This window comes from Xenopus laevis, chromosome 4L, assembly GCF_017654675.1.
Source record: "Xenopus laevis strain J_2021 chromosome 4L, Xenopus_laevis_v10.1, whole genome shotgun sequence".
NCBI classification, from domain to species: Eukaryota; Metazoa; Chordata; class Amphibia; order Anura; family Pipidae; genus Xenopus; species Xenopus laevis.
In genome coordinates, this window is record NC_054377.1 from 85,600,004 (window position 1) to 85,614,611 (window position 14,608).

The 14,608-nt window shown below is 35.7% G+C and overlaps 1 protein-coding gene across 2 annotated transcripts in view; it reads right to left on the minus strand.

Moving 5' to 3' along the window:
* Positions 1-14,608, minus strand: part of tesk2.L (testis associated actin remodelling kinase 2 L homeolog) — a 61,574-nt gene that overhangs the window by 34,492 nt on the left and 12,474 nt on the right. For both annotated transcript variants that reach the window (XM_018258342.2, XM_018258341.2), the window contains 2 exons: positions 12,190-12,311; positions 6,965-7,013 (listed from right to left, as the gene is read on the minus strand). In XM_018258342.2, coding sequence (XP_018113831.1) covers positions 6,965-7,013; positions 12,190-12,284 — 144 coding nt within the window. In that variant the 5' untranslated portion in view covers positions 12,285-12,311. The remainder of the gene's footprint in view (positions 1-6,964; positions 7,014-12,189; positions 12,312-14,608) is intronic.

Below are 14,608 nucleotides of genomic sequence, written 5' to 3' on the forward strand. Positions count from 1 at the left end.
TTAGACCTTTGCTCAAGTACCATCTATTTCAGGTACAAGGATACAATTCTACAGACAGAAGCATGGCTGTATGTACAATTAAAATGCTGGCTACTCTAAAAAACTGGGTTATCCAATAGAATTTTTATTCAACATTAAAGTGGTGATTCACCATTAAGTTAACTTTTAGTATGTTAAAGAATGACCATTTCTAAGCAACTTCAACTGGTCTTACTTATTTAATTTTTTTTTATATAGTTTTTGAATTTTTTGTCGTCTTCTTCTGACTCTCTCAAGCTTTCAAATGGGGGGGTCACTCACCTCCACAAAACAAATGCTCTGTAAGGCTACAAATGTATTATTATTGCTGCTTTTTTTTATTACCCATCTTTATATCCAGGCCTCTCCTATTCATCTCCCAGCCTCTTATTCAAATCAATGCATGGTTGCTAGGGTTACAATTACCCTAGCAACCAGATTACTGAAATTGCAAACCCGGAGAGCTGCTGAATAATAACTAAATAACTCAAATCCACATATAATAAAAAATGAAAACCAACTGAAAATGGTCTCAGAATATCACTCTCTACATCATACTAAAAGTTAATTTAAAGGTGAAAACCCCCTTTAAGGCACAGATAGGTGGATGCCATTCCTTTCAGTGCACACAGACCACAGACAGAAGCTGATTGAGGTAACAAAGCACCTCCTCAATAATTTGCAGAGAAACAAATAAATAATGAGCTCTGTATAAACAACCCCATCTATTCAGTCCTTTGTTACAACCGTTTTGGCTTTAAGATAAGAAGAAACCATTATCTGTGATCTGGACAGATAATTTGGACCCTAGCAACCATATTGCTGAAACTGCAAATTGAAGGAATGGAAAACTATACTGCTCAAACAATGTAGGTCTCTATAAAAATTTATTGCATAAAACCTTGCTTCATGTAAATAAACCATTTTTATAATAACATAAGGGCAACCCCTTGGGATCGTATAATTCACGGTGCACACAAACATACCAAACAACTATACTGGTTAGGTCACATGAGTAAATTAACAGACAGATATGTCTTTTGCTTCAACACTTCTTCCTGTTACAGTTAGAGTTGTAGTATTTCTGGTCAGGTGATCTGAGGCAGCACACAGACCATCACAAAATGGTGGTTCAAGGCAAGAGATGTAAAAGGGCAATATTTACGTAAATATATATACCAGTTTGATAAGATTCTTTAATATGCCACTTATTTGATATAAACTATCTGTTGCTCAAGTATTCATTCGGGGGTATAGTTTTCCTTTAATAAAACGTTACTCAAAAACCACAAATAATAAAAATATGAAAACCAATGGCATATTGTCTCACCCTTTAAAGGCAATTATGGGGACCCGATTCTGGGTACCAGACATAAAGGTTAAGGCACAAATTGACATCACTAACCAATGTTAATAAGGCTATTTTTTATCCTTATATAAATGCTACAAATTGACTCTTAGGGGCAGCTTGATCAAAATGCAAGTTTAAAGCTTAATACATAAAAACTCACTCACGTTCTATTCATTCCTATGGGATGTTTAGAACCATATTTATCAAATGGTGAGTTCTAACTTTAACCCAATGATAAATACAATTCTAAAGGAATGAATAGAACGTGGATGAGCTTTCATGTATTAAGCTCGAAACTCACAGTTTGGTAAATCTGCCCCTAAAAGTGGCCATAGACGTAACAATTACGATCTGTCTTGGAAAACATCTTTCCAAGAAAGACCGTTCGTTTCAATATACACGTGTAGAGCAGAATCGTCAGATATACATGACGATTTAGTACTAACAATGCCCGATGTTCAAGGTGTCTTCAAATGCACCCGATCAAAATTTTCCATCCAGCCCGATCGATGAGCCAACCGATATCCAAGTCATTTCCCACCATACACGGACCGAATATCGTACGAAAATTCGTTCCGTATGATATCTGTGTGTCTATGGCCACCTTAAGAGTCACTTTGTAACATTTATATAAGGATGTAAAACATAGCCTTATTTACATCATTAAGTGATGCCACTGTGTGCTGCATGACTCACTGAAATGAGTGTCCTTATAAATGATAAGTAATTATTGGTATAAAATTAGGTAGTCTTTGAGTCCCATGACCTGCATCACTGTGCCTTCTTATCGCCACTTATATTTTGCAACAGGATGTACAAAGATTCCTATATGTGTATTAGATATACTGCCAGGAATCAAAACACTAGCTTATTATAATAACCGCTAAATATAACTTGTGGGATATGCACTTTTATCAAAGGTCAGCAAGAATGATGGCTAAAAAGGCAACAAGGTATTTAGCAACAAATACATTGTGTAACACAATTAGTGCCATCCTTAGAGTGTGAAGAGGCTGGGAAAAAAATAAACACTGAATGAAATTCTCAGATCTGCTCTCTGTAATCCCTTTGTGTGCTTGTTTTGCTAGGCTGGTAATTACAGTCACAAAGAGCCACTGTAACTTCATTCACAGTTGACTGCCTGAAAAATGATTTTTGTACAACCACTGGATGTTTATCATCTTAGGCAGTGCATAAAGGTTGCGTGTCATCAAAATAGCAGGGGAAAATATATAACAAAAAGACAACAAAAGCACAAGAATCTGTAGACACAACAGTCTACTCCATTCAAAAAAACTAAATTACATGTACCTCACCCTCCTGGGTATCCATATTTTTATTTTAATGGAAATGGTTGCTTAACACAACATTATATATATAGAAAACGTAATTTTCCTTGTGAAACACTTAAGTTGGTAGACTGCAATGCCATAACGACGCTAAAAGTGGACCTTGCACTGTAATACATGAGCAGCTCTTATCTTATATGCACAGGTTTGCAGAGTGATGACACAATAAAGCATGTGGTACCTTCAGTCAGACTGGGAGCCATCAATATTTTGGTGGGTCCCAATCAACCTAAATTTGGATGGGCTGGCTACATTAGACCACACAAAGATGCCTCCAAAAAAGATGCAGGCATGGTAATTATTAATAACTATTGTCACTGACTATGGCTGATCAATGTGTGAGCACACTATAGATAAGCAAAGGTAAACAAAGATCATCAGTATAAATACTGTTACTTGTTATTTAGGTTTTTCTTTGATGACCCTTAAAAAAGCCCTTTAGAAATAATACATGTAGGACTCAAGGTGAAATGAATGCAAGCACGGAGCTAAACACATTAAGCTAAGAAAAAATTGTTTGGAGTAATTCAATACGTACAAGCTGAGCACTCACAAGAAAGAGAAAGTCAGAAAATAAAGGAAGAAAGAATTAGTTGCATTATTAAAGAGAATTGTGGAACACAACAATAACCCCAGAGCCACAAGTATCACATCAGAGCCTTTGTACAGAATGAGCTGGTTTTTTTTTTTTTTTACAGAACTGAACAAGACCATAAAAATATCACACCAAAAAAGGAGACAGCAAACATGAAAGTTTGGCTTTTATACATTTATATTCCTTTCTTGTAGAACCTGCATTGCCAATTCATGCACATTGTGCGATCACTCTTATTTTAGTAAAAGGTAAACCTAATGCGTTATTCTGCATTGGGCTGTCCATCTGGAGGTTCTGTGGTCAAATGCTAATAATTAGTCCACAGTCTGCTACACATAGTACATTGCATGACTTCTCCAGTACAATGAAATTGTGCCCCTTAAAACTAGGACGATCGGAAAATGGTTCACCTGCATGCAACAAATAATCTCAAAAATACAATAACAATGTATATAATATATAATTAAGGGCAACGGTCTTATTCAAATATACACACACATATGCACTTAACAGAATACACACAAAGTGAAATATGTATATTGTTTAGCAATAAAAGGGATTATACAATGCACAGGGATCATAGAAGGTGCATTTTTTAAATGGATTATTAGCAACTAAATAAAAAAGTAAGACAGTACTTTTCATTGTAAATTAAGCAACATTGTAATGTAAATGTAAATTAAGTGACCCTGACTTAATTTATTCTATTACAGGTCTGGAACTAACAGATATTAGCTGGAAAATGCTTTGGTATTCAGTTAAATTTTTGTTTTTTGGTAAACAGTAAACTTTTTCTACAAAAGAGTCTACTATAACACGACTGAAGATACTCGAAACTGTATTTTAAAGGGGAAGTCCACAATAAAAATAACAAGCTTTTTGAACAGTAAACATAATTTCAAGCAACTTTGCAATATACATCAATTAAAAAATATGCAGATTTCTCATGATTTTTAACAGTTTGGAACAATTCCCTAAGCCTAGCCCCCTGCTCTTCTACTGAACTTTCTGACTACTTTGCTTAGCTGACTGACTACCGCTGTCCTGTATCGTCCAACCCCCACAATTCCCTGCACACGTGATTTCAATAAGGAAAGGCACATCACAGTGCAATGCATTTTGGGTTATGTAGTTCCTGCATGCTGTCTGTAAGCTGTCGAGAAGTTGTTACTATTTCAGTGTTTAATGCCTCCTTCCTTGCCAGAATTTCAAATGATGCAGAAAGAGACGAACTGTTAAACAGCCGGATTTCAGCATAGAAAAGGGCATTTATTCATACTTTTTGAAGAAACAGGTAACTGGGATGGGTATATTAGGGGTTTCTGTGTTATGTGGGCTTCTTTATCAAATTTTGGTTTGGAACCCGGAGTTCCCCTTTAAGTAAAGTACCCAGAAAGAAGGAAATGTTCTCTGTTCCTTTATCATTTGCCACTTTGTTTGCATGTCACCTTCACTGGTAATTTGTTGTAGGCAATGTGCACTAATATGACCCTTTGTGCACACAGAAATCAGATATTGACTTGTTTGTTTGCATACAAAATTCTCGTTGAACTTAATAATTTGTGTATGCTGCTGTAGAAGCTTACGTATATGCATCCAAGCATACAGCTTAGAGATGACATAGCTTTTGTATGTTATGTTTGAAGAGAAGTCCATAACAAAATATTTTTTTATGGCAGCACCAGCCTTTAAATAATAATAAAAATAATAAAAAGAAAAATGAAATATTGGAAGTTATTATGTGTCAAGGAATATTGTGTAATAAATGACATAGTTTAACAAACTGACACACTGACCACATCTCACTTAAAAAAGGCCAATGCCTGATTTAGAATTTCAGCAAGTTCCTCCTGTAAATTTCTAACTTTCATAAAGGCAAGCAAGCTGAATAAGATATGTTTAACAGACATCAGAACCCTTGGTGAAATCCTCCTAAAGAAAAGCCTAGCTGGAGAGAAAACTCTTTTAAGTTGTTTAAATCAATCTATCTATACACACATATTAAAGATAGCTCATCATGCAAGTAGTATCCAAGGCAAACAGCATTACAGTTTTTTTGTTTAAACTTTCACACTCAGAATACAGACCCCAAGTATCTCACATAGCCTCCACATATCCAACATCTTTCTCTCTTTTCCCATAATGCCTACTAAACTGCACTGGTGCTAGCAGCTGCCATGTTTGTCAGACTTATTTCTGTTAACAAGGTAAATGGTGGTTATCAGCGGTAACTGCACTGACCCAAACACCTTCATCCAAGTGTGCAGGGCCAAAAATGGCAGTTGCAAACACCACTGAACAGCTATACAGTTCTCAAATTGATTGATGGAACACTTAAAGAGATACCGACACCAGAAAATAATTTATATCTATCATAACATTATCAGGTTGGCAAAACAGTCAGGTTTAGGAGCGTCAAGTAACAATTACAGTACTTACAAAAGCAGAACTATCAGCATAAAATGATCAATGTGACCTATAGGTAACTTTTAAAATAGATTAATATTTTGAAAATAAATTTTTTTGTGTCGGTATCACTTAAAAGTTAAATTAAAAGGTGTCTGGCGATAGGATCAGGGTCCCTATTAGAATGGAAGTAACATCCCTTAAGACAGGGGTGCCAAAAGGTAGATTGAGATCTACCAGTAGACCTTTAGCTGGTGATCAGTAGATCTCAAGACAGTGTCAACAAACCGCTTGTCTAAATCACTGTCCTATTTCGTGCTTTTCATTCAGATACTTAATATATTAAGGTTACATAAGAAATAGTTGTTTTTTCCCATAAATCAATATTTAAGTAGTTTTCAATGGAACAGAATGCTAACAATGCTTTTATGGATGTAGATCATATTAGGACAACATCACAAAAAATAGGCCTCTCATTATAAACTATGGGCACTCCTGCCTTAAGATAATCAGCAGCTGAAAGTTTAAGTGAAAGTTAAAGATGGTGTTTCATGTTTCCCTGTAATGCCTAAGATTACATAACAATAAAAATAAGCAGTGTGATTAAAGAACACTGTCTGTTGTGAAATTGTTGCTAGTGTTCTCTTTATAACTGATGGTATACTTAAAAACTTACAATAACATATTGATTGCCTCTTCAACAGCAATGGTTCCCTCACCCCTTTGTGCGCTATTGGCCTTATATTACAGATTTAGAAAAGAAATGGGGAAATGGATTTTGAACATCTGTGTTGTCAGTAACAAAATCAGATCGATCTTCCTTCTTGCAGGTTAACGTTTTAATTTTGTACAACGAAAAAAAAAAATCAAAACTGGTACATCCATAATACAGCATTAAACTGGGTATATACTGGAATTAAAGGCTGCCAACTTGGCAAGTTTAAAAAAGGAACTGCTTGAGATTTGTCCATGTGCATATTACAATCAGTCATTTTGGGTAACTCCATTCACCATATGAATGTTTATAGAATTTAATGTTCATAACCAATAGCTGTCAGACAATAATAAAAGGGCCGTACTGTCAAATGGAAACACCCAATTAGGCTACAAGTGTTTACAACATAACTAGCCAGTGACTGAAGTCCTAAACCAGATCAGAAAGCTATATGTGGAGCTGGTTTAATATTACCTATATTGCACAAACATTAGTAGATTATGTTTCATAGCTGATAACTTCATTCTTACCTCAGTGAGAGCATGCAGTTGACCTTCGTGAACACACACTCCCATAAACCTAGAAGGAAAGGAAAATAAATAAAACTCAAAATTAAAAAAAAATGGGAAGCAAGGACAAATGTTCAAAGATTCAGCAAAATTGTGAAACACACACCCACACACACAATTTTACATAGAAATGAATATTCAAACAGTAGCATGCACTTTCTTTTTATCTGTCATGCATTGTAGCGTAGAGTATATTAAAGCAAAGAAGTGGAATATTCTTGAATGGCCAAGTCAGTCACCTGATCTGAACCCAATTGAGCATGCATTTCACTTGTTGAAGACTAAACTTCGGACAGAAAGGCCCACAAACAAACAGCAACTGAAAGCCGCTGCAGTAAAGGTCTGACAGAGGATTAAAAAGGAGGAAACCCAGAATCTGTTTATGTCCATGAGAATTCAATCAATTCTGAAAAAAGTTTTTTGTTTTTAAGAGAAAATATCTCTTAGAAAGAAAGCTATTAGAAAGTTTACTTGCAAAGGGAAATAGTGTATTGTAGCATGGAGCCATTTTATTCGCTAGTTGACATTGTGGACACTCCGTTGCTGTTCTGTATGCAAATTTCATATCGTAGATTTCGAGACCATGCAACTTATATGAGTACCACACATCAGTTGCAACATGTACCTGTCACAGTGCAGATTTTAGCCAGAAAATGCAAATACAAGCGTTTTTCATTGAAATATTTACTACCCTGAACTTTGTCTATTGACTTTAACATTTTACAGAAGATTACCGGTATATTAAAATAAATGCCTAAAATACAGACATTTGGTGGCATAATGTAATACACATCTTTATAAACACAGCAATTTCTTTTAATAAAAAAACACCACATACTGAATGTCTCTGCCCTTAGAAACAGAATTGCCTGCGTGGCCCCGGTCCTATCTTTCTGTACTTTTAGCATCTCCTTTCTCCTTCTTCTCCATTGCCAAGAGATAAACAAACATTCTCACTGCTTCTGTTCAGCCACCATGTTCAGTGTTATTTTTAAAGGAATTGTTCAGTATAAAAATAAAAACTGGGTAAATATGTGTGCAAAATAAAAAATGTTTTCAATATAGTTAGCTAAAAATGTAATCTATTACATGCTGGAGTGACTGGATGTCTAACATAATAGTCAGAACACTACTTCCTGCTTTGCAGCTCTCTTGGTTTCCACCGATTGGTTACCAGTTAGTAACCAAACAGTGACTGGGGGGGGCACATGGGTCATAACTGTTGCTTTTGAATCTGACCTGCATGCTAAGTATCAATTTCAAACTCACTGAACAGTTATGTCCCATGTGGCACCCCTTAAAGTCGCTGACTAACTCAGAGTTAGAGAACTGCAATTCAAGAAGTTGTGTTCCATTCTGTAATATAAGACATCCAGTCACTGCAGCCTTTATACATTACATTTTTGGCTAACTAACTATATTAGAAATATTTTTTATTTTGCACAACCTTCTATTTACCCAGTTTTTATTTTTACACTGAACTGTTCCTTTAATAATCTACAGCAAGACTGGAAAGAAGTCTTCAGCAAAGGCTGCTATCATGCAACCTGGCCTAAGCAAATACCCTCACACAATACACTGCAGAACTACTATAGGTGCAGCTGTTACTAATAATTTCTGCCAGTTCCTTCTGGGACTTCTGAATGAAATGATGTATTTTTAATTACCAAACCATTTCCAGAAAAATCTCCACAAAGTCAAAGAAGTTTGGCACACCGTCTGTCTGGAAAAGTGAAACTGTGTGAAAGTTTAATGAAAAGATTTATTTCAAAAGTCTGAAGCAGGAGCAGACCCAATCTCTTGAGCATGAGCTCACACCACAAACATTTTACTTGCTAAAAATACCTCATAAATGTCCTGCAGTGGAACTGCAAAGCAAGCAGAAGAAATGCTCATCAAAACATAAGCACATCTAGCCCTGTATAAATAAGTGGCTGCTTACTGCCAGAAAGGCCAGCATTTTCATGCCAAAATGGCAGACATCCAAACCATTCATAACCACTAACCCGGCAACGCAGCTAATACAGGAAAGAGTTATGAAAAGATATGGCTCTAATTAAGGCTCATATTCATAATTAAACAAGGTGACATCTATTCCCGGAAATAAAAATAACCCCTGGATTAAATTTAAAGGGGATATTCACCTTTCAGTTAACTTTTAGTATGTTATAGAATGGACAATTCTGAGCAACTTTTATTTTTTCTCTTTTTATAGTTTTAGAGAATTATTTGCTAGTCCCATCTAAAAAAACAAATTTCCTGTAAGGCCACAAATGTATTGTTATTACTACTTTTTATTAATTATCTTTCTATTCAGGCCTTTTCCTATTTATATTTCAATCTTTTTATTCATATCTTTTAGTCAGAGCAGTGCATGGTTGCTAGGGTAATTTGGAACCCAGCAACCAGATTGCTGAAATTGCAAACTGGAGAGCTGCTGAATAAAAGCTAAATAACTCAAAACCCACAAATAATGAAATGAAACCTATTGTAAATTGTTTCAAATATCACTCTCTATACCATTCTAGAAGTTAATTTAAAGGTGAACAACCCCTTTAAATATTTATTTGCATTGCAGGTACAGTACATACAGGACTGTTTCCCTTTTTTCTTATCAATCATATTTAGGGAAGTATCTATTGCATTCTAGTTTAGTCTCTCTAGAAGATGCTTAAGTTGTTTCAGAGACACAAACGCCTATCCAAAGAGTCAAAACACACACAAAAACATAGTAACTGAACACAATGTAAAAGCTTGCTGTCAAATTTAGATTTATAAATGGAGTCATGTGATGTTTCCATAGTATCTACAGTTCTCAAAAAGCAAAATCTAAGCTATAGTTGCCCTCAGCAGGCACAGCACACAAATATGTAACAGGCATAGAAATAATTTAAGTACTGAACCCAACAAATATGATTGTCAGACTGCATACTATATTTTTCTTGGATGGACTGCTTACTGTTGAGAAGCAGCAAAGAAAAGCTTACAAAACAGAAGTAGGAATAATGCTTAAATATCAATATCTCTTTCTGTACTATTACCCGTAATCCTGTTGTGCTTTAAAATCACTCCATATTTGGCCTTTATAAAAGCAACTTAACTATGATAAGTATAAACTAATTTATCAATTATACTCAATTGCACTGAAAAGAGTAGTCTTACTTACTAATGAACAGTTAAACGCCTCTCTGTAAATGTAGACGTGATCCTACATACAAAGGCTCATTGTGACAAAGTTATCTAGAGCCAAGATATATATATAGGTCTGACTGTTTATTTGCATAAGAGGGAGCCAGGTTTTGGCAATAACACAGCTTCACATTTGGCTTCTTATGTCTAAAGCCAAAACATAATGTACAAGTCCTTACTGTCCTTTAGCATCAGCATAACCCCTTAATACAAACAACTCCTGAACACAGAAATCTTCCAAGCAAACTAGCACAGGCTGCCATATTTATTTGTACAGGTATAGTTCTGATAACTCAATGGGAGTTCTCCCAAGATTCCAGGGTATATAACCAGAAATATTTTGTACAGGTCATTCTGAATTGAGAAAGCTAGTAGGATGACTAGTGAAAGATTTTCAAGGAAAAATAAAAATACAGCAAGTCCAGTTGATTTGACTTTTTACTATAGACATACTGTATTTACGAAGTTAGCGAACACTACTGTACAGGACTTTCCTTGCTGAGTAAAAAAGTTAATCACACATGGGGCAGAAGTCCCCTGAATTATCCTTTAATGTCTCCCATGGAGTTTCTGAAAGTGCCAGCACTCATAATTTTCAGCCTCAAAATGCCTTAGCATGCATTCAGCTCTAGGAAACCCAAAGATCAGCACGCAGACTCCCAACTCCTGGCTCCACGTTAAGCCAGTGTGATACAAAACATCTATGGACAAAGTCAGTCTTGGGCAGCAAGAATAAGCTGAGGGGCTTTAGCATAACTGAAATATTTATACACTACTCGGGGATCTGTACTCCTGATAAGACATAAAACTTTTATAGTCATTAAGAGCTGAAATAAATTCCCAATATGGAAAATCCATACAAGTCTGTTATGAAAAGTTAAAATATGCATATAAAAGAAATGGTATAAATATATATAGGTTATACGCTATCCGCATGGCACCTGGGTGCTGCATTGCATCCTGTGGTCAGCCAATTAGGCCATTCATAAGACAGAGCACCTTGATGTTTCCTACTTACCGGTACCTTTCAGGTTTATCAGGTTTCCAGGAGGCAACACATGTGGCCCTGCAGTGCAGTGTATTGGGATGCACGAGATCCACTATTTTAGGATTCCTAAGGGATCCTGAATCCCTTCTCAAAGATCGGCCGAATACTGAACCTAACCAGATTTTGTTTGTATGTGACGAAAAAGGCACGTGATTTTCCTGCTGAATCTTGGCCAAATCCTGAACAGAATCCTGGATTCAGTGCCTGCCTAGCTTGAATAAACGTTAAGGGCAGTGGCCGAAAAGGAGCTTTGTCACCAGTGATTATTTAAGCATGACTGCAAGAGACAGAATCTCTCAAAAATGTATCTCCATTGGAAATAACCAACAACTCACGAAGTCCCCTGAAGTTGCCTCTGGACTTCACGATATGTTGGTTTACTGCCAGTGATTTCAGTTATTTCCATGGAGACGCATTATCAGGTGATTTGTCGTGCATAAATAATCATGGGTGCGTCGGCCACTGCCCTAAGGACTGTGAGCCCTAAACGAACACTTTTCATATGCATTATGTCTAGGACTAAGATGACGAGGAGGATGGATTACATAGATGAAAGCAACCTAGATAATGTCATGATAGAATAATAATGTTTCTTGTGAAGTGCAGAGCTGGATAAATATAATACACAGTACTGCACGAACATTTACAGAAACTTTGTAAAATAAACATTCTGTCAGAAAAACTACAGCAGGATTTATGATACAAGTACAGTAGTTTTATTTTCAAAATAAACATGCATGCCATAACAGATGCTACCCATCTGCTGCCCATTATGCACAGAGCTGAAAGCTGAGGGTGGATATAAAAGCAATTCTTCCATGGTTATAACTGCCACTGAAAATACAGAAAATAAACCAGGATACAGCTTGCTTCACTTTAGGGCTGTTGGGAATGAGACAGCATATACATACACTTTGCTCATTTTGCCAATAAATAATGTAGAAAGTACCTCAAGATATTGGGATGGGACAAACGATTCATGAGTTGCACCTCCTTTAGCATATTGGCTCGATTACTGCTGAGTTTGTTCATCTTCAGAGCCATAACTTGATCAGATGTCCTGTGGCGCACCTTCAGAGAAAAAATTAAAAAGACAATTTTTTTCCACAAATATCTAAAAATTCATGGTTCTCCAATTTCATTAAAAAGCTCTAAAAATGTGAGATTTATTAAGTTGGAAAACCACTAATACAAAACTTCGCCAAGTTAAAGTTGTCCAGGACCTATAGAAGTTTTTGGGAGTTGCACTGATCCTTTAATCATTTCGGACTTTGAGGTTTCTGAATATATTTTTTTGTTAGGAATTGTTCAACTTTTTAAGAGGGTTTCAAGATACAGGGTACTGGTATTTTTTAGTGCATCGTTCAGCGTAATTTTCAGTTTGTACTTTTATTCGGATCTTTTAAAGGAACAGTTCAGTGTGAAAATAAAAACTGGGTAAATGGAAAGGCTGTGCAAAATAAAAAATGTTTCTAATATAGTTAGCCAAAAATGTAGTATATAAAGGCTGGAGTGAACAGATGTCTAATAAAACAGCCAGAATCCAACTTCCTGCTTTTCAGCTCTATAACTCTGAGCTAGTCAGCGACTTGAAGGGGGGCCACATGGTACATTTCTGTTCAGTGAGTTTGCAACTGATCCTCAGCATTCAGCTCAGATTCAAATGCAACAGATATGACCCATGTGGCCCCCCTCAAGTCTCTGATTGGTTACTGCCTGGTAGCCAGGGTAACCAGTCAGTGTAAACCAAGAGAGCTGAAAAGCAGGAAGTAGTGTTCTGACTGACTTGTTATACATCAAATCACTCTAGCCTTTATACATTACATTTTTTGGCTAACTAAGTATATTAGAAACATTTTATTATTATTTATTTTGCACAGCCTATTTACCCAGTTTTTATTTTTACACTGAACAAGTCCTTTAATACATTTCATGACATCTGCAGTTTTAGAGCTTGTGAGTGGTTTCAAAAAACAATAAAACCACTAAAATCCAACCTTTTGATAAACAGGCCTCCACGTGTTAAGAAACAGGTTAAATAAGGTGAATAAGAAAATCAAAGTAATTATTTTAGCAAGATGAACTTATTTGCTCATACTGTTCTATGAGTGTGATACTTTAAAGACTGTATCCTCCCTATAGTAAAAAATTATTTTAACTCTAAAGATACTTTATTTTTGGCTTATGTTTTACGGAAAAAGCCAAGGTGTATATCTCTGGCTATACATTTCACTTATTTTTCGAACACTAACAACCGTAACTTAATAGTAATAGTGAAGAATTAAACAAAACAAAACAAAAAAAATAATATATATAATTAATAACTGCTCATATAAGAAATCAATGATATATCAGTGTTTCCAAACAGCCAAGATGTCAGCAAACCTATAACTGGAACAAAAACAAGATTCATAAGATTTCTCATATGACTTCTTGCCTTGAGCACAGAGACAGAAAAACATGCACTGCAAACGAGTTTGTTTCTTTATCTTTGGTGCCAAGGTATTTGGACAACTCACAAACAATCTTGTGTTTATGTCTCTGCAACTTACCATGTGATCAGTGGGATACTATAAGAATATGGGGGCCCTGGGATGTTACATATACCCCAGCTGCAACTACTATTAAGCCTTTAAAAGTCCAAGCCCTGAAATTATTATGAGCAAGGATAACTACTTTAACTACTCACTCAGCTGTATGCAGCAAGAAAAACCATTAGCATTTTGCATAGTGATCTCTTTTAGGCACGATAACTGGTGTCGTTATATAAATGCCTCAGCTATGGAGAGAGTCTGGCAGACTTGTGCTCCTTGGAGCCATGGGTTCGGAGTGGCCACCCTAAAAATGCCTACTATAATCCACTACTATCCAACACTAATTTACCTTATTCAGGAATCCATTTCTAATCTGACATTAGGTAGAGTAGGAAATTAAAATGAAAGCCATAACCTGTTATTTTCTACCACTGTAAGAAAAGATGCATCATATATAGAGCAAATAACTTGTTTAAAAAAGTTTACTATATATTAGTAAAGGCTTTAGATCTATAAACTTTATGTTAAACTGGCACAAATGAATATAGTAATAAGTATATGGTTGCAAACAAAACTGGCTTGGTTTTTATGTCTGAATAAATAAGTAACTTACAATCGCACCCCTCTTATAGTGACTTGAATAACTTTAATAACAGAAAAAACGCTGACCTGCGCAGGTAAGTTTCTAATTAAATCAGCATTAAAGGGAAAGTACACCTTATTTGTAAGTACAATTAAGACTTGTGAATTCCTTAAAAGATTCAACTTTGAAATATACCTATATTGAGCTTTTTCACCATCTCTCAATAGCTGAAGCAAACCTCACAAGTAAGA